Here is a 22,286-nt window from a genome sequence, read left to right as displayed (position 1 = left end):
ACATCCCATGTTGAGGGGGCGGAATCATTGGAAAAGGACTTTAATATAATACTGCCAATATCGCCGTGCCATTACAGAAGGCCTAAGGTGCAGCCACACTTGAAACACTGTGTAAAAAGTCCTGGTTGCCGTACTTCAGAAAAGATATTGTAGAGCTGGGGGAAAGTTCAGGAAATGGCAACCAGAATAAGCAAAGCCTCCATGAGGTTGCAACTTGGGAGGGGGGTTGTAGAAGATTGTGCATGGAGAAAATGGACGGGGGAGGGGTTTTTCTCCCTCTCTTGTAATACAGTTGTACCTTGGAAGTCAAACAGAATCCGTTCCAGAAGTCCATTCGACTTCCAAAACGTTCAGAAACCGAAGCACGGTTTCTGATTGGCTGCAGGAAGCACCTGCAGCCAATCGGAAGCCACGCTGGACGTTCGGGTTCCAACTGGAAGGCGTTTGGGATCCAAGGTACGACTGCACTAGGAGCTGGGGCTACCCAACGAAACTGACAATTAAAAAATTCGGGACAGACCAAAGAAAGTCTAGTGAACAGCTAATCGTGTGGAGCTTGATGCCATAGGAGGTAGCGATGCCCACCCACCTTGGTGGCTTTCAAAGGATATTAGACAAATTAATGCAACATGAGGCTATCAATGGCTTCTATCATGATGGCTACATTCTGGCTCCACCGCCAGAGGCAACAGGCTAGTTGCTGGGAATCACAGCCAGGGAGAGAGATGTTGTAACTCAGGTCCTCGTTGGCCACTGTGAGGGCAGGATGCTGACCTAAATGGGATAGTGGGCTGATCCTGCAAGGGCATGTTCTGATGCAAATGGGGGCAGGGTTATTTGTTTTTCTGGCAAGGTGGCACAATTCTTCTTTTCTCCCATCCCACTTGGCAGCAGGCTATTTCTGCATTTTAGCAGAAATTTAGCAGAGTCAGGGGCCAGGGTTTGTGTGCTAATGGTGCCATAGAAGGGTCTGAGCCCTGGCCTTTGGCAGCGGAGGGGGAATCTCAGCTGCACAGCAACCCACAACGAGAGGGTGAGAGGAAGGATCACACTGAAGTCCCTGTCACAGGCGGCGCTGCAAGAATTTTCAGAGAAGGAACTGGAATCCCAGCCCTTGCACTTTTAGTGTCTCCCAGGGCAGAGGAACCGACTGGGTTTGGGGTTTCCTGCCTTGCGCCCCGCCCCCCCAAGACTTGGGCATTTCATAGAGTTTAGCCTTTCACTTTCAGGTAGGGTTGCCATACATCTGGAATTTCCCGGAATACTGTAGCCGCAAAGCAATGTCCGGGTGGAAATCGGCTAAATGTCTTGGAAAATCTGGATGAATGGCAGCTGATGTCGGCAGTGTCGTTTTTGCTCAGAAATAGCTCAAAAGCATCCAATTTTGCAAATAAAAAAAGCTCAATAACTTTTCTGCCTGGATTTTCACTTTTTGAAATATGGCAACCCTACTTTCAGGCAGGAAGAAAGTGAAAATGAACTGCTCGCCCAGTTCCACAGCCAAAACAAAAGCTGCGCCATTTTAAAAACCGTAAATTAGAACTAGGGGAACGCAGTTAGGCCTGGCCTCAGCATGCAGACCCCTTAAACCCACTGGTCAGCCTCGTCCTCCAGCAGCATAGCGTGGTTTGCTGGTGCCTGGAGCAGGCTGGGGTGCACCAGGGGGGTGAAGCATGGAGGGTGAATGGAGCCTGCTGCGCCAGCCTAGCCCTTGCCACCAATGCTGCCAGAGTGCCCCCCACCCCATCGGAGCCAAGCACGGCTGCACTGCCTGCCCTCCTGCATAGTGGGGAGCCTGGCCAGCCAACGCGGCCCTGGGGCCATCTTGGAACTGCCAAGGGGCTATGGCAACCAAATGTGCAGCCCCCTCTTAAAAAATGCACCCAGGGCCATCGCCCTGGCAGCCTCCCCTTCCATACTATGCCCCTGCTCTCCCCTGCATTGATGCCTGCCTTTGCCCCCCACCCCCTACCCCAAACATATTTTCAGTGCTCCTTTCAGCACCAGGTGGCTTGGAGTTCTTGTTTTAATTTCCCAGAAAGCTCCAGTTTGATGCTCCTTCAGGGGCATTGTGGGAAATTGAAATGGAAGTTCTTGGCTGCCCAGACCACTGCCTCTGACAGATAAGCCCACCCACAAGAGGGCCTGGAGGACACTTTGCCAAGGGCATCCCTCAGACCTGAGCTCAGGCACAAACTCGCAGAGGAGTTTGCCTTTGGCAAGCAACAGCTTCACAAACTCGGCTCCCATCTATAATAAAGGGAGGGTAATAATACTGACCCACCTTTGAGGGTTTGTTTGAAGTGCTCTGGATGATGAGGGAAATGTGCTACTTAAATACTACCGATTCAACGTTATCAGGCAAAGAAAACAACATCTTGGTCAGCTCCTCTCTTCCTCGAAACCGCCGACACGCAGGAACAAGAATCGCTTCCTTCCTGTCCCCGCCCAATAAATTTCACGGTGGAAATTTAGGAGGTTGAAAGCGCTCTACAAACTGCACTCTGGCTACCAGAGTCACAGCAGTTAACAGTTAGCAGTTAACAGCCAGAGTCACAGCGAAAGCACCTCCCTTTGGGAAAAGACATACGAAAACAATACGAAAGACTGACCACTTGGTTCGAAGTACCGTGATCCAAAAGAATACTGATATGGAGGCAGGATCAACCGCCTGAGCTTGACTTGGTCATAGCCTGGCTGTCCAAAGGGCCCGGCAGAGGAGCACTCGGCCCTTCCTTAGGCCTCGCAATGTTCCGCCCCGAGAGAACGGCTCACAGGCAGACATTGATTTGCTTGGAAAGCTCTCGCTCAAGGTCCAAGATGAGGGCATCAAAGTCCTTCAGGTTGAGCCTCGCGCTGAAGGGAGCCTCAGGGTCTTCCACCAAGGCGAAGTCCCCTACAAAGACGGCTCGGTTGTGGTGCGGCAGAGTCACCTCTTCATTGTCCTCTTCGTTGTCGCTCTCGCTGCCAGCCACCTCGTCATAGTCGGTGTCGCCGCCCGGCCTGGGCCCCGCCGAAAACTGCTGCTCACACACACTCCAGTCCCCAGCGTAGCGGTTGCTAGGAGGGCTTTCCAGGCCTCGAGGGCGGCTCCGAGCCACGACGGTGGTCTGCAGCAGCGGCAGGTCCAAGGGAGGGCGGCAGTGGCGCTGGGGTGGCTTGATGGGCAGGGGGCACTCGCCCTCCTCTTCGGTTACCCTGCGTGGGGCTGAAGGGAAAGGGAAAGCAAGTTATGAAAACCCAATGCATCTGGTTCACTAAGGCCTGAAGCACAGACCCCCCCCCAAGTGTCCCTATTTTCCAGGGACAGTCTTGGATTTATAGAAGCCATTCCAGTTTCTTTTATTTTCGGAGAGCCAGTGTGGTGTAGTGCTTAAGAGCAGTGAACTCGTAATCTGGTGAACCGGGTTTGATTCCCTGCTCCTCCACATGCAGCTGCTGGGTGACCTTGGGCTAGTCACACTTCTCTAAAGTCTCTCAGCCTCACTAACCTCACAGAGTGTTTGTTGTGGGGCAAGAAGGGAAAGGAGATTGTTAGCCGCTTTGAGACTCCTTAGGGTAGTGATAAAGTGGGAAATCAAATCCAAACTACTACTACTACTACTACTACTACTACTACTATTATTATTATTAATTATTTCTCTTTGATTTCACAAATATAAATTTATAACCATACTAAATACACAGCCATATAAAGAGATTACTCTGAATCTCAAGGATCCCCCCATGGGTCCTACTGTCAACATTTTCAACTGCATATTATTTCATAATCTATATTTTGTATCCATCCATATTGTCCATAGTATTTGTTACATTACAAGTGAGATTAAAATCCTGCTAATGTTTCAGAGTGGCTGGGGTAGCCCAGTCAGATGGGCGACATATAAACAATAACATTACAGTCGTACCTTGGAAGTCAAATGGAATCCGTTTGGGAAGTCCGTTCGACTTTCAAAACGTTCGGAAGCTCCTGCAGCCAATTGGAAGCTACGGAAGCCGTGCCGGACGTTCGACTTCCGAAATTTGTTCGAAAACCAGAACACTCGCTTCTGGGTTTCGATTGTTCGGGAGCCGATTTCTTCAGGAGCCAAGGCGTTTGAGATCCAAGGTATGACTGTATTGTTATTATTAAATTATTATTACTTCAGGGTGAGCGCTGGCAGGTGCCGGGCCCTCCATGGCACTGAAACCCAGAGCACCGAATGCCTCCAGCCAGCCCCTTCCTGGGCACCTGCCCTCTCTTGCCCACTGGCCTCCCCACTTGGCACTCACCTGGCCAGGCCTGCAGCAGGTAATGCAACACTTCGATGTGGTGCTTGAAGTCCATGGTGCTGGCAATGGTGCGGTGGTGGTGGCTGGGGCCACAGGGGCCCGGCCCCGCTGCTCCCTGGCTCAGCAACACAGGACCAAAACACACAGCCAGGTTCTGGGCGTTCATGCGGTTGAAGGCATGGAAAGCAGCAACCTGGCTGAGGTGATCCAACAGCATTGTCAGGGTGGCCTACAAAATGGAAGAAGAGAAAATTGCCAAAATGTATAGAAAAAGTTCTAATAAGTGCTGGAAGTGCAAAGTGAAAGAAGGCACGTTTTACCATATGTGGTGGAACTGTAAAGTACCGTATTTTTCGCTCTATAAGATGCACCCGACCATAAGACGCACCTAGTTTTAGAAGGGGAGAGGGAAAAAAAAATTCTCTCCCTCTCTGTGCAGCGCCCTTTCAGTGAAGCGGCAGGAAAAACCCTTCCATTTCTTCTCCCGCTTTGTTGAAGGGGCGCACCGATCCCTCTTGCTCTCCTGGCTTCAGGGATAGCCGCCTGAAGCCCCCGGAGCGCAGCGGGAGTGCGCTCCAGAGGCTTCGCGTTGCTTTCGCTGAAGCCATGGAGCCTGCACTCGCTCCATAAGACGCACACACATTTCCCCTCACTTTTTAGGAGGGGAAAAGTGTGTCTTATAGAGTGAAAAATACGGTAATCAAGAACTACTGGGAAATGGTTTACAACAAAATGAAAAAGATGTTTAAAATAACGTTTGTTAAAAGACCAGAAGCTTTTTTGTTAGGCATTACAGGACAGGCCTTGCCAAAAGAGCGGAAGAATCTATTCCTGTATGCTACAACAGCAGCTAGGATTTCACTAGAACAAAAATGAAAGGATGATAGGATACCAACGAAAGAAGAATGGCAAGCAAAACTTATGGACTAGGCCAAAATCAGAGATATGGACAATAAAGACTTTTAAAAAGAATGGGAACTGTTTATGATGTACTTACAGAAATATTGCAAAGAAGTGGACTCACTAGCAGGCTTTGAGTAAACATTTACAATTAAGGGGAAAAGTGTATAAGGAGCAAAAGTTGGGAAAACAACAAAAGATGCAATCGGGAAAGATATGGTATAAAAATGATAAAAATATAAGAACAATTAGTAGAAAGATTTTAAAATCAAAGTAAACCAAATAAGCAGAAGTAGCAAATATTTAAAGAACCAGAAGAGGAGGTTGGGGGAAGTCAAGGGAGCTGTGGGGGGAGATTTGATTTTATGAATTTCTGATTGTGTTTATGATGATTCTGTTGAATATAAAACTGTAAAACCCAATACAACTTATTTTTTAAAAAGAAAATGGAAGAAGAGGCAGCTTGCTTCAGATCAACCTCATAGACTCCGATCTGAGGCCGATACCCAAACAGGGAATGATCTTAAATTGGGAGGGGGTTGGGGAAAGGGGAAGGGAGGTCCTGAAACTGCAGGGATACCGTGTGGAGAAGCTCCCTCACCTGAGATATATGGTTATCCCTCTCCTTGGTACTGTTCAGGTGAGCCCTGAAGTCAAGATGGCTTTTTGTAAAGGGTTCTGCAAGGGGTAGTTGCCTGTCTCTTTTTCAGCTGGGATGGTTTTAGAGAAGCAAGGTACAGTGGTACCTTGGTTCTCAAACACCAAAAACCCAGAAGTGTTCTGGTTTTTGAACGTCTTTTGGAAGCCGAACGTCCGATGCGGTTGTCGGCTATTGTTTCTGGGGCACCTGCACCAATCAGAAGCTGCGCCCTGGTTTTCAAACATTTCTGAAGTCAAACAGGCTTCCAGAACAGATTAAGTTTGGCGCTTTTGTTTTTGCTATTTATTTTGTATTTTTGAGTCTTTTTCGGTTAATTTGTTTTGATGGATCAATGGTCTCGTTAGATAGTAGAATTCATGTTAAATTGCTGTTTTAGGGGTTGTTTTTAAAAGTCTGGAATGGATTCATCCATTTTGCATTACTTTCTATGGGAAAGCGCACCTTGGTTTTGGAACGCTTTGGTTTTGGAACAGACTTCCATAATGGATTAAGTTTGAGAACCATATATAGAAAGATCTCCAATATTTGATGTTCGTCAAAATGGCACTAGCTGCTGCAGGAAGATAACTGTTTTGAATGGAATGGTTCATGCATTTATTAAACGAACAACAAGGACACAGTCCTGGCGCTCCGATCCTTGGAGCCTGGTACCCATTTGCCCATCATGCACAAATCTTTTGAGTTTATGCTACTTGCTTAGCCAGAATGCCAGTGGCTTCCCATTGGAATTCCAACTCACCTCCTTCCCAAAAGTAGGGGACGTTGCACTGTCAGGACACTTGACACAAAAACAGAGAGTCCTTAACAGACCACTTTTATTCGTCTAGGTATACATTTTTCTACAATGTTAACTCATCTGCATAGCCCACTAAACCCCCTGCTCCACAATAAATATGTGGTGAGGCTTTAGCGAGACCTAATTTGGCTCACCTTTTCCTTCTTATATATGATAAATGTATGCGGCACTGCACTCTCAGTGGTCTCCATGTTTTTCCCTCCCCTCTGTATTCTCATTTTATTTTTCTATTTGCATTTTTTTACATTCATTACTTATTACATTTTGCATGTGCTTATGTTAATAACCATTCTGTATAAAAAATGACGACGGCAATAATAATAATGATGATGATGATGCTTTTTTTCAAAACAACAACAGTGACAACAACCTGGGGGGAATTTGATGGGCCTGGTTCTGATGGGAAGAAAAGTCCATTTCCTCCAATGGGGAGTCCAAAACTCCTTCAAGGGCCACATTGTGGTCAGCCTGTTGAGGCTACTACACTACTGGGTATACTGCGATGCAGGTGGCACTGTGCTCTAAACCACTGAGCCTCTTGGGCTTGTTGATCAGAAGGTCGGTGGTTCGAATCCCCACAACAGGGTGAGCTCCCGTTGCTCGGTCCCTGCTCCTGCCAACGCAGCAGTTTGAAAGCATGCCAGTGCAAGTAGATAAATAGGTACCGCTGTGGTGGGAAGGTAAACAGCATTTCTATGCACTCTGGTTTCTGTCACGGTGTCCCGTTGCGCCAGAAGCAGTTTAGTCCTGCTGGCCACATGACCCAGAAAGCTGTCTGTGGACGAATGCCGGCTCCCTCAGCCTGAAAGCGAGATGAGCGCCAAAACCCTTTGACTGGACTTAACCGTCCAGGGATCCTTTACCTTTACTTTTTTTTTTACTACTGGGTGTGTCACCCTTGGCACAAGCAGAGAGGCCTGGGCTCAGAAGAGCTGCCATATTGGGGGGTCCTCACCTTCTCGGCCTCTGGCAGGCAGTCCAGGAGAGCTGTCGTTGTCGCCTCTTTTGCCTCCTGCCCAGCCGCCCGATTGGACATGGCTTCCAGGACCACTTGGTACAGTGGGTCAGTGATGAGAGGTGTGGGGAGCTCACGCAAGTAATCTTTCAGGATTCCTGGGGGGGGGGCAAGTGGGGAGGAGAAAGGAAAGGAGAAAATACCTCAGTCCTTTTAACCATCACCGCAGGCCCCCTCCCATGCTCAGTCCTTACTAGAGAGGGCTCCTGTCATCATGGTGCTGAGAGAGTAGTTCTTGCCACACCTTAAACTGCCCTATCCCATCATAAGGGACATTATGCTTCCTTCACAGAGGGAGGACTGTGAGGGTGATGGAGGCAGGAGGGCTGGAAAGGGGCCAGTCCAGACCCCTTGATTACTACAGACCTACACAGCTGCTCTTCCAGACTGAAACAGAAGGATGATGCGGTTTTGATTTATTTTTATTAAAACTATTTTTATATATGCATTTCCCTGAGAGTTTCAAGGCATCCCCATTTTCACGGGGTTTGCCAGTTCCTGGCCCTCTGCTCATAATCTCTCAAACTCTCCCTCTCTCCCTGTGCTGGGGATATTTTTGCCACATCTCTCACCTCACCATCTCTGGAGCTCCAGAGAGCGGAAGGAGAACCAGTGGGTGGAAATGGCAGGGTAGCGAAACTGTCAGAGAAATGGAGAAACCGCCCAAAACGGGCAGGGTTGCTTGACACAGGGGGGCAGATGGCCGCAGGAGGTTGGAGGCATTTGCTCAAGGCATTTAAGCAAAGCCTGGATGGCCACTAGTCAGGGATGACGTAGTTGCATCCTGCACTTCAGGGCTGGGCTGGATGACCTCTGAGTTCCTTTCCAACGCCTATGATTTGGAGCTTGCCTCCCCATGCCCCTTCCCACGATCCTAACAATTGGCAGATTCTGCCTTCTCAGAAAAGCCCCACCATACTCCAGGCCTGCCAACAGGCCACTTCTCCAACATCACATGCACACAGCCCTGAGCACTTGAGGTTTGGTCAGACGTATTAAGGGCCGCAGAGGACTGCAATGCCCTGGAGGACTCCCTCATTGTCCCTTCAAAAGCACCTGCCCCTCAGAAGTCAAAATGCATGCAAATAGGGAGCAAGGCAATTCTGTGAATAAAGGACCATTGTTGACTTTGGAAGCAGTATAAAACCAGGAGTGCCTGTCAGTATCTCCAGCCAGGAGCAGACAGGAAGCACAGCTGCATAGATGTGTCTCTACCTGTCCCCAAAGACTCCGCGGAGCAGCCAGAGTTTGGTTTCTGCAGGGCCCACAGGGAAGAGTAAGAAGCTAGGGGTCAAGGGCACTGACCTGTAACGACATTGATGTCTGGATAGAGGTCCTCTGAGAGAACCACGGCAGTGCTGTCCCGCTCAAAAGCATCACGCAACTCCTTTTTCACCGCCGCCGAGCCGCACAAGCGATACAGGCCCACAACCTACAAGCAGGAGACAGCCGGTCACTTGGGCAAAAGGGCCCCCTCTCCAGAGGGCTGTTCCATAGGCCAGGTGACCTGGCTGCAGTAAAACCTGGGAGAGAGGGAGGAGGTCTGGCCCGAAACCTGAGGCCCATTGGCTTAAGGCATTTCCCTGGCAGGTTCAGTAGTGCATTAGGGCATGCTGAGTTTTTCATCTTTCAAATTCCAAATGTGAGCGGTGCTAACAAGTTGTAACGTGACTTGGGAATCCAAAAGATATTTTGGTTAAATCAATTTAGTTTCATCTGGTCAACAAAATGTGTATCGAAGTACAGTTGTACCTTGGATTTCAAACAGCTTAGTTCCTGAGCGTTTTGGCTCACGAACGCTGCAAACCCAGAAGTGACTGTTCTGGTTTGTGAATTCTTTTTGGAAGCCGAACGTCAGACAGGGCTTCCACAGCTTCCGAATGGCTGCAGGAGCTTCCTGCAGCCAATCAAAAGCCACGCTTTGGTTTCCGAACGTTTTGGAAGTCGAACGGACTTCCGGAACAGATTCCGTTCGACTTCCAAGGTATGACTGTACACAGAAATCATTAAAATTGCCTAATGCTTATTTTATATTCATCATCAATCTTTATTACGGTCCAGAGACCCAACAAATTGTTACAAAGCAATACACAATTCAGACAGCCTATTTTATATTAATATTAGTATTATTTATAAATCATACTGTATTTTACATTACCTGGCACTTTCAGAAGGTAAAATAAAAATCCTTTGGTTTTCCAAGAGCAGTTTATCTGCTTCTTAATCAAATGTCGACCTACAAGCTAAACGTTGTCCAATCACAAAAATAATAGCAGATTTGATTTCCCTACACCCAAAAACGTGTTTTTAAGACTCCTCACTGACAAAAATTTGCAAAGATTACGTTTCACTCCCTTAATAGCCCATGCTATGCCTTCTGGGAAGAGCCCAGGTTGAGTGGAGATGGGTGGATGGAGAGAAAGAGAGATAGAGAGAGTGCATTTACCTTTAATCCCCGCTTCTCAATCTGGGCAACACACTTCTGGATCAGCAATGGCACTTTGATGGCAGCCCCTTCCCTCTCCACCAGCTGGCTCAGCTTCACTCCAAAGACTTGGGGCTCCTGTGGGTTGCTGGCTGGATCCCACTGGTCTACCAAGGTGAGTTTGATGTAGAGGAGGCCCTGTGGCTCCAGCTGCATGGCAAGCTGTTGGCTCCTGCAACCTGGAAGGAGGGGCAGCCGAGAGAGATGCTGTGAGGATGGCCTGGTCCCTCAACTCCACCCTACACCCTTCACCTTGGCAAAGCCACACTATCAGGTCAGCTCCAGTGACATCCATCTTTGTCAAGCGACAACCATGGAAGAGGCCTGTCCAGGCACTTCAGCACCTTGGACAGAAAACAAGGTCTGTGCTCACATCTGGATCTGTCCTCGCGCACCCCCCTCCTGCCACAGAATCTGCCACCACTCCCCGCCTAGTCATGTTTGGCCCAAACGTGGAACTTCTGTGATCCATGCTAGACATGGAAGACCAGGGTTTGGACCCCCCCCAGCCGTGAAACTCACTGGGGGAACCTGGACCAGTCACTGCCTCCCAGTATGTTATAGTTAGATTTTCGTAAGGATTTGCTGAATTAACCATGTGAACTGGAATACAAAAAAGGGAGGTGTGAGGAGGTCAAGAAACAAGTAAATGAAATATAATATATGAAAATACTGACTTGTTTTTAATTGTTTTTTCACTTTTTATGTATTTTGTATTTTTTTTGTTGCATTTTTGTACCTTTTATTCTTTTTAATTTTACTTTTTCTTGTTAATTTGTTACTGGCTTCTTTTTAATTTTGTAATTCTTTTTTGTTTGTAAAATCTTAATAAATATCATTTTATATATATATATATATATATATATATATATATATATATATATATAGTTAGATTTTCGACTGATTTTTTTATTTTATTTTTTGGTAAGTTATTCGACATCCCTGGAGGAAAGTGTGATTATAAAGAATAACAACAATAACAACAACAACAACAACAATAATAAAGTCACTGCCTCTCTGCCTGACCTACCTCACAGGATTGTTGTGGGAGTTAAATAAGGAGAGGGAAGAACCACACAAGCCACTTTGAGCTCCTTGGAGAAAAAAGTCTGGGTTATAAACTCAATGGTGGGGGGTGGGAGAAGATAATAAATCACCTTGGAAAACATGGGGCAGAAGGAGGGAGCAGTGGCAGCAGACTCGGTTCTTGCCCGCCGCAGGGTCGCACGAGAAGACCACGACTTTGAGGAGCTGGGCGCCCTCAAGCTCCAGCTGGAAGGAATGGTTGAGACTGAGGAAGGCTGCTTGGCAAGGCAGCAGGGCCGTGCGGGCCTTGTTGACCGAGTCCACCTGCAGGACACAGAAGACCTCCTTCGCTTCAGCCTTGGGGGGCCTGAAGTCCTGCACCCCCAGAAGGTGGATGCTGACCAGGCCGGACAGGTGCTGTAGGCAGCCAGGCTGCTCGGCGTAGCTGTACGGTCGGAAGGACCCCCCTTCGAGACCCAGGCAGGCCTCAGGCTTCGCCAGGAGGTCTGGGGAGTCGCCGTCGCTCAGGTAGCCCCCTCTGCTGGCGGCCTTGGCCCGCGCCAGGGTCTGCCGGGAAGCCACGCTGCTGTCGAGGTGGTAGCGGCTGATGACGTTGCCCGACTCCTTGGGAGAGGGGCCTCCGTCCGGCTCTCTGGTCCGGGAGCTGCGCAGGCTCAGCTTCCGCCTCAGTTCCGGAAGCTTCTTCATCTTCATCGAGAGGCTGCGCACGGGGCCCGGTGACTTGGCCTTGGAGAGGGAGTGGCCCTTCTTGGGGGCACTGGGGCTCTGGGCCGCTGACACGGCGCCCACGGCCCTCTCCTCAGGCTCCGCACTAGCGCCTGCCGCTTTCCCTGCGGAGAGAAACTGTATAAGATAGGTCAAACCAAGTGCCACTCACCCAGTGGGTATCACCCCCGTGGCGGGGAAAAGAGTGGCAGCTGAGCTCTGGGGTCCTGTTCTGACTGGGGCTGGTGGAAGCCGTGGTCCAAGACCCCTGGAGGGCACAACACGGGCAAAGTCTCCATTACAACGGCTCTGCAAAGAAGAATATGCCAAAGCCAAACAAAACGCGCACTAGAGAACTCACAATACAGCATCGCAGGACCATTTTCACAGGCAATGGTTATTATTGACAGGTGTATCAGCTGCTTCTCAATAAAGATTCATTCAAAGAAATGCACAAATACAGTGGTGCCTTGGTACTCAAACACCTTGGTTCCCAAACGCCGAAAACCCAGAAGTAAGTGTTCTGGTTTTCGAACGTTTTTTGGAAGCTGAACGTCTGACGTGGCTGTTGGCTATTGTTTCCGGGGCACCTGCACCAACCAGAAGCTGCGCCTTGGTTTTCAAACATTTCAGAAGTCAAACGGACTACCGAAATGGATTAAGTTTGACGCTTTTGTTTTTGCTATTTGTTTTGCGTTTTTGTTTTTGAGGCTTTTTCGGTTAATTTGTTTTTGTGACTGTGTAGAACCCAGTTCAGCTACAGATAGATAGACAGACAGACAGACAGACAGACAGACAGACAGACAGACAGACAGATAGAAGCCCCCCATCCAAACAATAACTATCATCAGTGCAGGTAAGGGGAAAAAAATAATTTTAATTTTTATCATCTACAATACTGTCTTATTTCTTTTATAGTACAGTGGTACCTTGGGTTAAGTACTTAATTCGTTCTGGAGGTCCGTTCTTAACCTGAAACTGTTCTTAACCTGAAGCACCACTTTAGCTAATGGGGCCCCCTGCTGCTGCCGCGCCACCGGAGCACAATTTCTGTTCTCATCCTGAAGCAAAGTTCTTAACCCGAGGTACTATTTCTGGGTTAGTGGAGTCTGTAACCTGAAGCGTATGTAACCTGAAGAGTATGTAACCCGAGGTACCACTGTACAATACATTGCTTATTGCTTTCATTTTATGGATCAATGGTCTCATTAGACAGTAATATTCATGTTAAATTGCTCTTTTAGGGGTTGTTTTTAAAAGTCTGGAACGGATTAATCCATTTTGCATGACTTTCTATGGAACAGCGTGCCTTGGTTTTGGAAGGGTTTGGTTTTGGAACGGACTTCCGGAATGGATTAAGTTTGAGAACCAAGGTACCACTGTAATCCAAACCAGAGACCCCCCCCAAACTTTTTTGAGCCACCGCCCCCTCCGATCCATAGACTCGTCCCCAGGGCCCCCACTGCTACCCCACAAGAAGCATTATTCAGAAGAGAGGTCTGCATGCACAATCCACTATGGAATAAAGCAACACAATACAACAGCAACAACAAATTTCACATTTGTTCAAAATATGATCAAAACGAATTAATTCAGCAGAACTGAAGGAACCGGACCCAGTGATACCAGCTTTTCAAAGTCTGATAGTCATTTACACCTCCAGTGCCCCCCCCCCCCGCAATCCCCTTGCTTCTTAGTGCCCCCCAATTAACGCCCCCCCCCCCTCCTCGCAGGAGGCAGTACCAGCCACTCAGTGAGCCACTGATCTAAACGGACAATAAAGCAGCCTATTAAAATCTGCTTTAGATTGAGTTGGCCTGTAGTGCAATGGGTGCTGTAAGATGTGAACTGGCAGCTGCCAGGCTGGGACTGTGGGGAACAAGAGGGCAGAAGGGCAGCTCCCTGGCAATGAGACATCAAGCCGAAAGGAAGGCTGGGAAAGGGCCAGAGAGGCTGAGCAGCAAGGCTTTCCTGTTAAATCAGAGCAAGTGGTTCATCCATCTGAAGGCAGCCCTGTTAAGGGAAGCTTTTAATGTTTAATAGGTTATTGTATTTTAGTGTTCTGTTGAAAGCCGCCCAGAGTGGCTGGGAAAACCCAGCCAGATGGGCGGGGTATAAATAAATTATTATTATTATTATTATTATTATTATTATTATTATTATTATTATTATCCAAGAGCAGTTCCACGTCAAAACCCTGATGTGGGATACGCGCAACGTCAGAGGAATGAAACTCACATGACGGCCCAAGGTGACCTGGCTTGCTGCCCTGGGACAGCTGTGCCAGAGGGGCAGTTAATTTGGCCCTGATATTATTATTTTTTAATGTGTTTTTATTAAAGATTTTCTTAGTTTACAAAAGTACGTGCAATCTCTCTCTCTCACTCACTCACTCTCTCTCTTTTTCTCCAAGTAACATTTTTTACAGATCAGTTTCATTTGTTGATACATTAGGAAGAAGAAGGGGAAAGGGGGGGGAGAGATGGGGGTGGTGGCGATGTTTCTATTATACTTAAGATATGTGGGGTTTTGTGTCATTAATTTGGTCCTGATGATGAGAAAGGAGAAATGCCATAAGAATGGGGCTGGGAGGCCATGGGGCCAGGAGAGGCGATGGGGGGGGGGGGAGAGGCGATGGGTGAAGCCCAGGGTGGATAAAAATCAATGATTTATTTATTTTTAAATGATTTTTTTATTTAAATAGGATTTTTAAAATGAAATGCTTTTGGAGGAAAAAATATTTCTAAAGATAGTTTTCTATTTAAGTTACATTATAGTCCAAAGGCTATTCATCAGGAAATAAGGATTTAAGTTTTTCAAGTGTGCTAAAACTCAGTCTGAGTTTCTTTTTTAAATAATTGTTTTACCACATCAGTTAACAAAAAAGGTAAAAGGTAAAAGACCCCTGGATGGTTAAGTCCAGTCAAAGGCGACTATGGGGTTGCAGCTTTCAGGCCAAGGGAGCCAGCGATTGTCCACAGACAGCTTTCCAGATCATGTGGCCAGCATGACTAAACCGCTTCTGGTGCAATGCAACACTGTGACAGAAATCAGAGCACATGGAAACACCGTTTACCTTCCCCCCACAGCAGTACCTATTTATCTACTTGCACTGGCGTGCTTTCAAACTGCTAGGTTGGCAGAAGCTGGGATAGAGCAATGGGAGTTCACCCCGTTGTGAGGATTCGAACTGCCAACCTTCTGATCAGCAAGAGGCTCAGTGGGTTAAACCACAGCGCCAAATTATTGTTTTCCTCCTTCCAAATAAGTGCAGCAGAAAAGTTATCTAAATATAAACAGTTAGCTTATTAAACCTCACAATAATTTCATAATGATCTCTCTATGTATTTCTAATAGTATAACCAAATCAGAAATTTTTGCTATAACTGTAAAAACTACTCTGAAAATTTATTATTCCAAAAATGAAATCTTCATCTGGTTGTAAATATTAAGATTATACCAGCAAGAATGAGTCTTTCTGTAAAAAAATATAAAAATTAATCAAGTCTTTACTGACTCGTGATTTAAATCAATTTGATTTAAATCAAATCCACCCTGGTGGAGCACCTGCAGGGAGGCAGGGGAAAGGGGAAAATATGGAGAAGTGATGCTGTAAACCAGGAAGAGGGAACCTGTGGTCTTCCACAGGTTAAAGGTAAAAGTAAAGGGACCCCTGACCATTAGGTCCAGTTGTGACCGACTCTGGGGTTGTGGCGCTCATCTCGCTTTATTGGCCGAGGGAGCCGGCGTACAGCTTCTGGGTCTTGTGGTCAGCATGACTAAGCCGCTTCTGGCGAACCAGAGCAGCGCACGGAAACACCGTTTACTTTCCCGCCAGAGCGGTACCTATTTATCTACTTGCACTTTGATGTGCTTTCAAACTGCTGGATTGGCAGGAGCAGGGACTGAACAACGGGAGCTCACCCCGTCACGGGGATTCGAACCGCTGACCTTCTGATCAGCAAGTCCTAGGCTCAGTGGTTTAACCCACAGTGCCACCCGCGTCCCCTTCCACAGGTTGCTAGACTACTACTCCCATCATCCCTGACCATCGGCCAATGCTTGCAGGCTCCGACGGGGGCTGGAATCTGACAACATCTGGCCACAGCTCTCCCACCCCTATGGTAAAAACTTGGGGATCGTCTTAGAAAAATGATCTCTCACCAAAGGCCCGGGACTGGTGGCTGCTGCTTGGCTCCTCCGCTTGCTTTGCTGGCCTTGCATGGCTCGGCGAAGTCCGCAAACCATCGCCACCTGCCTGCTGCAAGTCACCTTCGCCTGCAGCCTTGGCCTCCCTTGGCTTCCCCTTCCTGCTCCTGTTCTCAGCGCCATTGCCCCACCTCTTGTCGCGGTCGGGGAGCTGCAGGTCCTCATCCTCCGGGATGGGATTGTACCAGATATCCCCTTCGCTGCTGCAGAGCGTGCTGGGCTCCTGCTCTGTACTGGACCCAGCCGCCGGCTCTTCTGCCCCCTGGGTCTTCCCCGAGGAGAGCACCCAGTGTCGGCTGCTTCTCTCAAGGCTCTGCAGGTAGGCCCCCTGGCTGCTGCACTTGGCGCCGATGCTGGAGGTGCGGGCCTCTGCTGGGCCGACCAATGGTTCAGCGGCTTCCTTGGGCCCAGTTGCCGCTGAGCCAATGCGGGGATGGCTCTCTGGGGACAGCGTTTCGCCGAGGTCAGCAGGTGTCTGTGCAGCATTTGGAGAGCTCAGCTTCCTGCTGCGAGGGTCTTCCTGGCTGCTCCAAGCAAACTTGGCCCAGGTTTGCTTCCTCGACACGGTGACGGCGGCCCCTTTGGCACGTCCATCGCCCGGCGGGAGAAGCCCACACTCCGTGGGGGACTCCAAAGCTGATGGAGCCTCGGAAGGAGAATCTGCGGAGAAGAGAAACCAGCATGTTGTGTTTGTGCCTGGTTGTAACGCTCAAGTTCAGAACACACTGAAGTTGTTGCAGTAAACATTAGGCAAGGCCTTGTTGAACAATAAGGCGGTTCGCAACTGGAAGGAAACAGAGACTTGGCACAGGAAACTCTTAGGGAAGCTTTAGGTGCCAGCTATTCTGTTTGGGATGGAGCAGAACAGCTGGCCCGTGGACCAGGTGCAACAGACGGGGTCTCCTCATCTCCCCTTTTCAGGCTACCCCCCATGCAGACATAGGGCAGACTGTTTTGAAGCCTATCTGCCACATGGGGGCATTTTCAGGAGGCTGAAGCGGATGTGGGGAGGGTTAACCTCTCCCCATGAACTGTGACACCCTCCGCATAGGAATTAGGCTTGAAAACAGCCTCACATTGGAGCTACCCAACAAGAAACGATTGTGCCAACTGAACTCTGGGTCTCTCTTCAAAGTCCACTACAGTGGTACCTTGGTTCTCAAGCATCTTGGTACTCAAACGCCTTGGTTCCCAAACTTGGTTTTCAAACATTTCGGAAGTCAAACGAACTTCCGGAACGGATTAAGTTTGGCGCTTTTGCTTTTTATTCCGTGTTTTTGTTTTTGAGGCTTTTTTGGTTAATTTGTTTTTGTGACTGTGTGGAACCCAGTTCAGCTACTGATGGATTGAGTGACTGCAGAAATGGATAAAAGCCCCCATCCAAACAATGACTATCATCAGTGCAGGTAAGAATTTTTTAATTAAACATCTACAATACTGCCTTATTTATTTTATAGTACAGTACATTGATTATTGCTTTCATTTTATGGATCCATGGTCTCGTTAGATAGTAAAATTCATGTTAAATTGCTGTTTTGGGGGTAGTTTTAAAAAGTCTGGAACGGATTAATCTGTTTTGCATGACTTTCTATGGGAAAGCGCACCTTGGTTTTGGAACACTTTGGTTTTGGAATGGACTTCCGGAACAGATTGAGAACCAAGGTACCACTGTACTCTGTTCCCTTCCAGCACTCAGCCTTTCTCCACAGACTGATACTATTAAGGGATTCAGGGCTGCTGAGGCGACCTGGCTAATATGCATGAATGTTCCTAGGGATGAGCTCACTGAGCCTTGAGTGCTTCTGTTTAAACTCTGGAGAAAACTTCTGAAACCATCCAGACAGCAAAGGAGCCCCCGGCAGGAGAAAGCAGCAGGCACAAGCAGATTTCGGAGTACTGCATCCATGCTCTGAATCGAAGCAACCCACAGAAGTCTTGGGTGAGGACCAATTTTTTTTGGGGGGGGGACCAGAGGAAAGGTGATGGGGGAAAGGGTCCTGGAGGGGTTCAAGCCCATTCCTACCCGGGCTTGGCCTGAAGACATACAGCCAAGGCCTTCAATGCAGCTGAGGCCAGGAGGTCCCTCCCATCTCCCAGCTGCTCAGACCCAGTGCCAAGTTGGATTTCCTGTTGTTTACTGCGCAGTCCCCTCCCCGGCCAAGACACAGAGCTCCCTTTGTAGGTCCACGAGTAACTCGGCACACGAAGAGCCCCATTGATCAGGGAGCAGCCCAAGAACGAACATACAAGCCACAGAGAAGGCAGCTGGGGAGCAAAGGGGGACGTGGAAGGAGCAGCAAACGATCACAGAACACAAGACCCATAGAATTAGAAGGCGCCCTGAGGCTCACCTCGCCCAACCCCTGCAATCCAGGAATATGAAGCTGTCCCATACAGGGATCGAACCTGCAACCTTGGTGTTATTAGCATCATTCTCTGACCAAATGAGCTACCCAGGTGCTGCTTTGGGACGCGTTGCTCCCAGGAGATGCATTAGAGAACCTTATTTCATTTCATATAACCTTATATCTGAATACTTCTTTTTCCCCAGAGTTTTTACCTGCCACTGAAAGACAAACTCAGATGCACAACCAGGAGTAAGAAGGAGGTACTATACTATGCCACATAATCAACAACCCGAGGGAAAGATTCCAGGAAACCTACCTTTTAAAAAAAAATTTAAAAATGGTTATTATAGGGTGTGTGTGTTTTTTTATTAAAAAAAACAGTTATTATCCAGCCCCTCAGTTCCATTAGAATTTTCAGGGAGGTTTACAGTCATAAAATAAAACAATAAAAACATAAAACTACAGTACAAAGTTAGAAATAGCAATTAACTTAAAGGGGAAGGGATAAATCGGCAACTATTACAAGAACTTCAGAAAGAGATTCCCAGTGCCTGGGTAAGATCTTTGCCTGGCACTGAAAGGCTAGCAGACCCAGGACCAAGCAAGCTCTGCAGGCAGAGTGCCACCGCTGAAAATCCCTTTGCATCTCAGCCCTGCAAGTTTGATTGTTGTTCTCATTTTACAGGAGAAGAACTGAGGCTGAGAAAGTGCGGCTTCCCCCACGGGCTTTTCCAGAAAGAACCGAGGTGAACTCAGATCTCCCAGAATTTTGAGCCCGTGGGACTAAATGTTGCAGGGATACTGAATGAAGGTTGTATGGTTTGCCTAGAAAGCCAATTCAAGGAAACAGCAGCTGACATCTCCAGGGCTTGAATGGTACATTTCACACAGCCGTGGGCGCATCGACTGCCATGTGCAGGATTATGCTTCTGCCAGGCAGCCACAAAAACAGTGTGATTTAAAAGGCATTTGTGGTGACAAAACTACACCATGGCCCAGCTAGATTGGCATCAAGTGGTGATCTTGTGTCCATCAGGTGACCAGCAGTTGCATGCACCATCCGCTCCCTGTCTGCCACATGCTCACCTGGATAGGGGCTGCACAACTCTGTCCTTGGGCTAAAGACACGATACTTCAGGGACGAAGCACTTCTTGTATCCCCCAGGCTGCCTGGCCCTCGCCTGACTCGCCCGCCTGCCCGTTTTCTGCCTCCCCAGCCCCTGCCCTCTAAGCTGCCACCTTGGGCCAGCCCCTCCACTTTGCTCATGGAATGTGCTACTCAAGACCAGCAGGACCACTGGGTAGAGGGAGCCAAGCACCTCAGGCAGCAGTTGCTGAGGGACACACAAGCCGGGCACCCACTAAACCAGCCAGCAGCCCTCAGGGGTGTGCTAGGGGTGCTACTGCCGTCCTGTGGCCTGTGCTGAAGATGGAATCATCCCTCAGCCCAGTCACCTTCAGAACATGGAAGCAAGGAGGGGACCATCTTTTCCCCCCATATAATTTTATGTTTATTTTGACAAAGTAATAATCATAAATAAATAAGAATATGAATGTGCACCCCACCCCCAAGATCATTCCATGGTAACTATCCAACCTCCCAAAATTTCAACTCCTCTTGGGATGGTTTGGCCCCTTTCCGTTTTAACAGTACAAATTCTACAAACACCTTCCTCAAAATCATTTCTCTGGCATATTCCCCGTCTTACTTTAATAGCACAGCTTTATCATTAATAGCTATATCCCACACCTCTTTATACCATTCTTCCATTTTATATTCACCTTGCCCCTTCCACCTCCTAGCTAGAAGAACTCCTGCAGCTGTCAATAAATTTGCGAACGAGTCCTTCATAACCTTCGTAAATTGATAATAATGCTACCTCGGGACTTTCAGTCAGATTTAACCCAGCAATTTCTGATACCTCCTTAAACACCCTTTGCAAAAAAAAAAAAAAAAAAAGACATTTTACACCCCCACCACATGTGAACGTAATTCCTGGTTTCCTGGCACCCCCTCCTGGGGACCATCTTGCCCTTAGCCTCAGGCGGCAAAATGCCTTGGGCTGGCTCTGGCACTGCTGAGGCGACTGAGAAGTTGGCGGGCAAGTTTGTGACATGGGGGGGGGGGCAAACTCTGACCAGGGCCTGTCAAGGTGGGATCTGGAGGGATCTGTGACCTGTTCTTTGGGTAGGTGGGGGAGATTCCGGCAGAAGTGTCCCTCCACCTGGAGAGGAAAGAGCCCCCTCCAAGGAAAGACGGGATCCGCCGCCCATCCATCCTTGGCAGCTCCTTCCCCTCGCTTCCTTTTGCCTATTTTAGCAGCAACGGCAGAGGAAATGCCGGAGATGCCTTCTGGCCCCAGCCCTCCAGCCGACCCCCCGCCTCTCGCCCGCGCAGGGTGGAGTGGGCTCCTTGGCGGGGGGCGCACCCACCCCGTCTCCCCGGGGTGCCCGTTACCTGGCTCTTTGCGCTGCGCCGCCTTTTTGCGCCCCAGGCGCTCTTTGCCCCGCAGGCGGGAGAAAGTTTTCCGCAGCAGAGGCTGGGCCATCACTCGACGGGGCGGCGGCGGCGGCGGCGGCGGCGTCCTCCCCCTTCTTCCTCCGGCCCCGTCGCCCCGCCTCGCCCGGACCCCGCGCCGCGCTCGGCGGGAGCGAATTCCTCGGATGCCTGCCGAGCCCTGAGCTGCTCCGGCGGCCGCGACTCGGGGGAGGCGGAGAGGAGAGAGGAGGGCCGCCCGCCCGCCCCGTCGGACTCAGCCCGGAGCCCGCCCAGCCTGCAGGGTCGGCCAGGCCTCTTTTTCGGGCTTCTAGCCGCCCCGAGGAGCGGGCGAGGGGAAGCCACTTCCGCTGGCGTCCCGAGGGGCGCCCGGTTCCTTCCCAGGCTCCCTGCGAGGCGGGAGGGTGGCCCGCCGTCCTGGGCCGGGGAGGAGGAGGAGAAGAGGAGGGCGGTCGCAGGACTCAGGACCATCCCTCCGCCGCCCGCCTGCCCCGCTGCAGCCCACCCACAGTTGCAGAGGCAGCAGTGCCCAGTGGGCGGATCCAAGCTGCCCTCGGAGAACGGCGGCGATCGCCGTCGCACCGCATGGCCTGAGCCCAAGCGGGACGGACGGGGCCGCCCGGAGCAAAGCGTGCCCAGCTGGCATCACCTCCGACCGTGCAGCTCGAAGGGGCTGCCGCGCCGGCGACCCACCCGTGGCCTCACCCCCAGGCTCCCCGTCCGCTTGCTGCTTGGGCCGGCGCTTGTGGGTTTCTTCCCGAGGGGCTGGTGCGATGCGGCCGCCCTCAAGGGTAGATCTGCAGGCTAGATCCGGGTGGGGCAGGGAATCCGCAGAGAAAAGTGTGGGGAGGGGGAAATGCTGGGGGGGGGGGCAGACGGGGAAGCGGAGAAAAGCCCCCGTGGATACTGAAGGAGACACACAGAAGCAACTGGACGGAGAAGTAATTTGTACGGTTTTAGTAGATCAACAGATAAAAATTAAACTATCAATGTTTACTTATTTTATGTTTCCCCCCTATATTTTTAGTTCATATTTTAATCTGTAACTGGCTCTGAGCCCTGCCACCTAAAAAGGTGGCATATAATTAATTAGTTGATATTATTATTATTATTAAAAATAAGAGGACTTGTTCAAACAGGCACAACACTTTTTCCTTTAATTTTGCAAGCAACCCCAGGTATCTCCAAGTGCGACTGTATAATTTCGACTCGGCCACAGAAAATCTGCAGGGCAAATCCACACTTGTCTCAGTTCATGTATACTTAGTGGATCATTTTCATGCCAGCAACACCCCTCACAGAACACCTGGGTGGTGTGGGGAGAGACTTGCCTACCACAAACATTACCCAA

The 22,286-nt window shown here is 49.3% G+C and overlaps 1 protein-coding gene across 2 annotated transcripts; it reads right to left on the bottom strand.

Moving 5' to 3' along the window:
- Positions 1 to 432: 432 nt before the first annotated feature.
- On the bottom strand, positions 433 to 21,578 carry SYDE1 (synapse defective Rho GTPase activating protein 1). Of its 2 annotated transcripts, XM_028712186.2 has the most exons (9): positions 20,897 to 21,578; positions 16,046 to 16,750; positions 11,287 to 12,006; positions 10,652 to 10,732; positions 10,091 to 10,308; positions 8,950 to 9,076; positions 7,585 to 7,742; positions 4,273 to 4,501; positions 433 to 3,208 (listed from the first exon to the last, which is right to left on the bottom strand). In XM_028712186.2, the coding sequence occupies exons 1-9, from the start codon at positions 20,985 to 20,987 to the stop codon at positions 2,772 to 2,774; spliced, it is 2,766 nt and encodes a 921-aa protein (XP_028568019.2). In that variant the 5' UTR covers positions 20,988 to 21,578; the 3' UTR covers positions 433 to 2,771. The 2 variants fall into 2 exon arrangements, with proteins under 2 accessions (XP_028568019.2, XP_028568020.2); XM_028712187.2 differs by lacking the exon at positions 10,652 to 10,732 and having other exon boundaries at positions 20,897 to 21,570.
- Between the last annotated feature and the right edge of the window lie 708 nt (positions 21,579 to 22,286).

The sequence above is a fragment of the Podarcis muralis genome, chromosome 17 (genome assembly GCF_964188315.1).
Source record: "Podarcis muralis chromosome 17, rPodMur119.hap1.1, whole genome shotgun sequence".
Classification (NCBI taxonomy): domain Eukaryota; kingdom Metazoa; phylum Chordata; class Lepidosauria; order Squamata; family Lacertidae; genus Podarcis; species Podarcis muralis.
The sequence above is the reverse complement of the archived record's forward strand: the minus strand, read 5'-3'. Positions and strand labels throughout refer to the sequence as shown.

Excerpts from the sequence above, each read along its gene's own strand:
- SYDE1 (XM_028712186.2), bottom strand. The coding sequence starts at position 20,987 with ATGGCCCAGCCTCTGCTGCGGAAAACTTTCTCCCGCCTGCGGGGCAAA. Across the intron at positions 7,743-8,949 it reads AGACATCAATGTCGTTACAG|GAATCCTGAAAGATTACTTG; the intron begins GTCAGTGCCCTT and ends CCCCCCCCCCAG. Across the intron at positions 4,502-7,584 it reads GCCTGCCAGAGGCCGAGAAG|GCCACCCTGACAATGCTGTT; the intron begins GTGAGGACCCCC and ends TCCATTTTGTAG.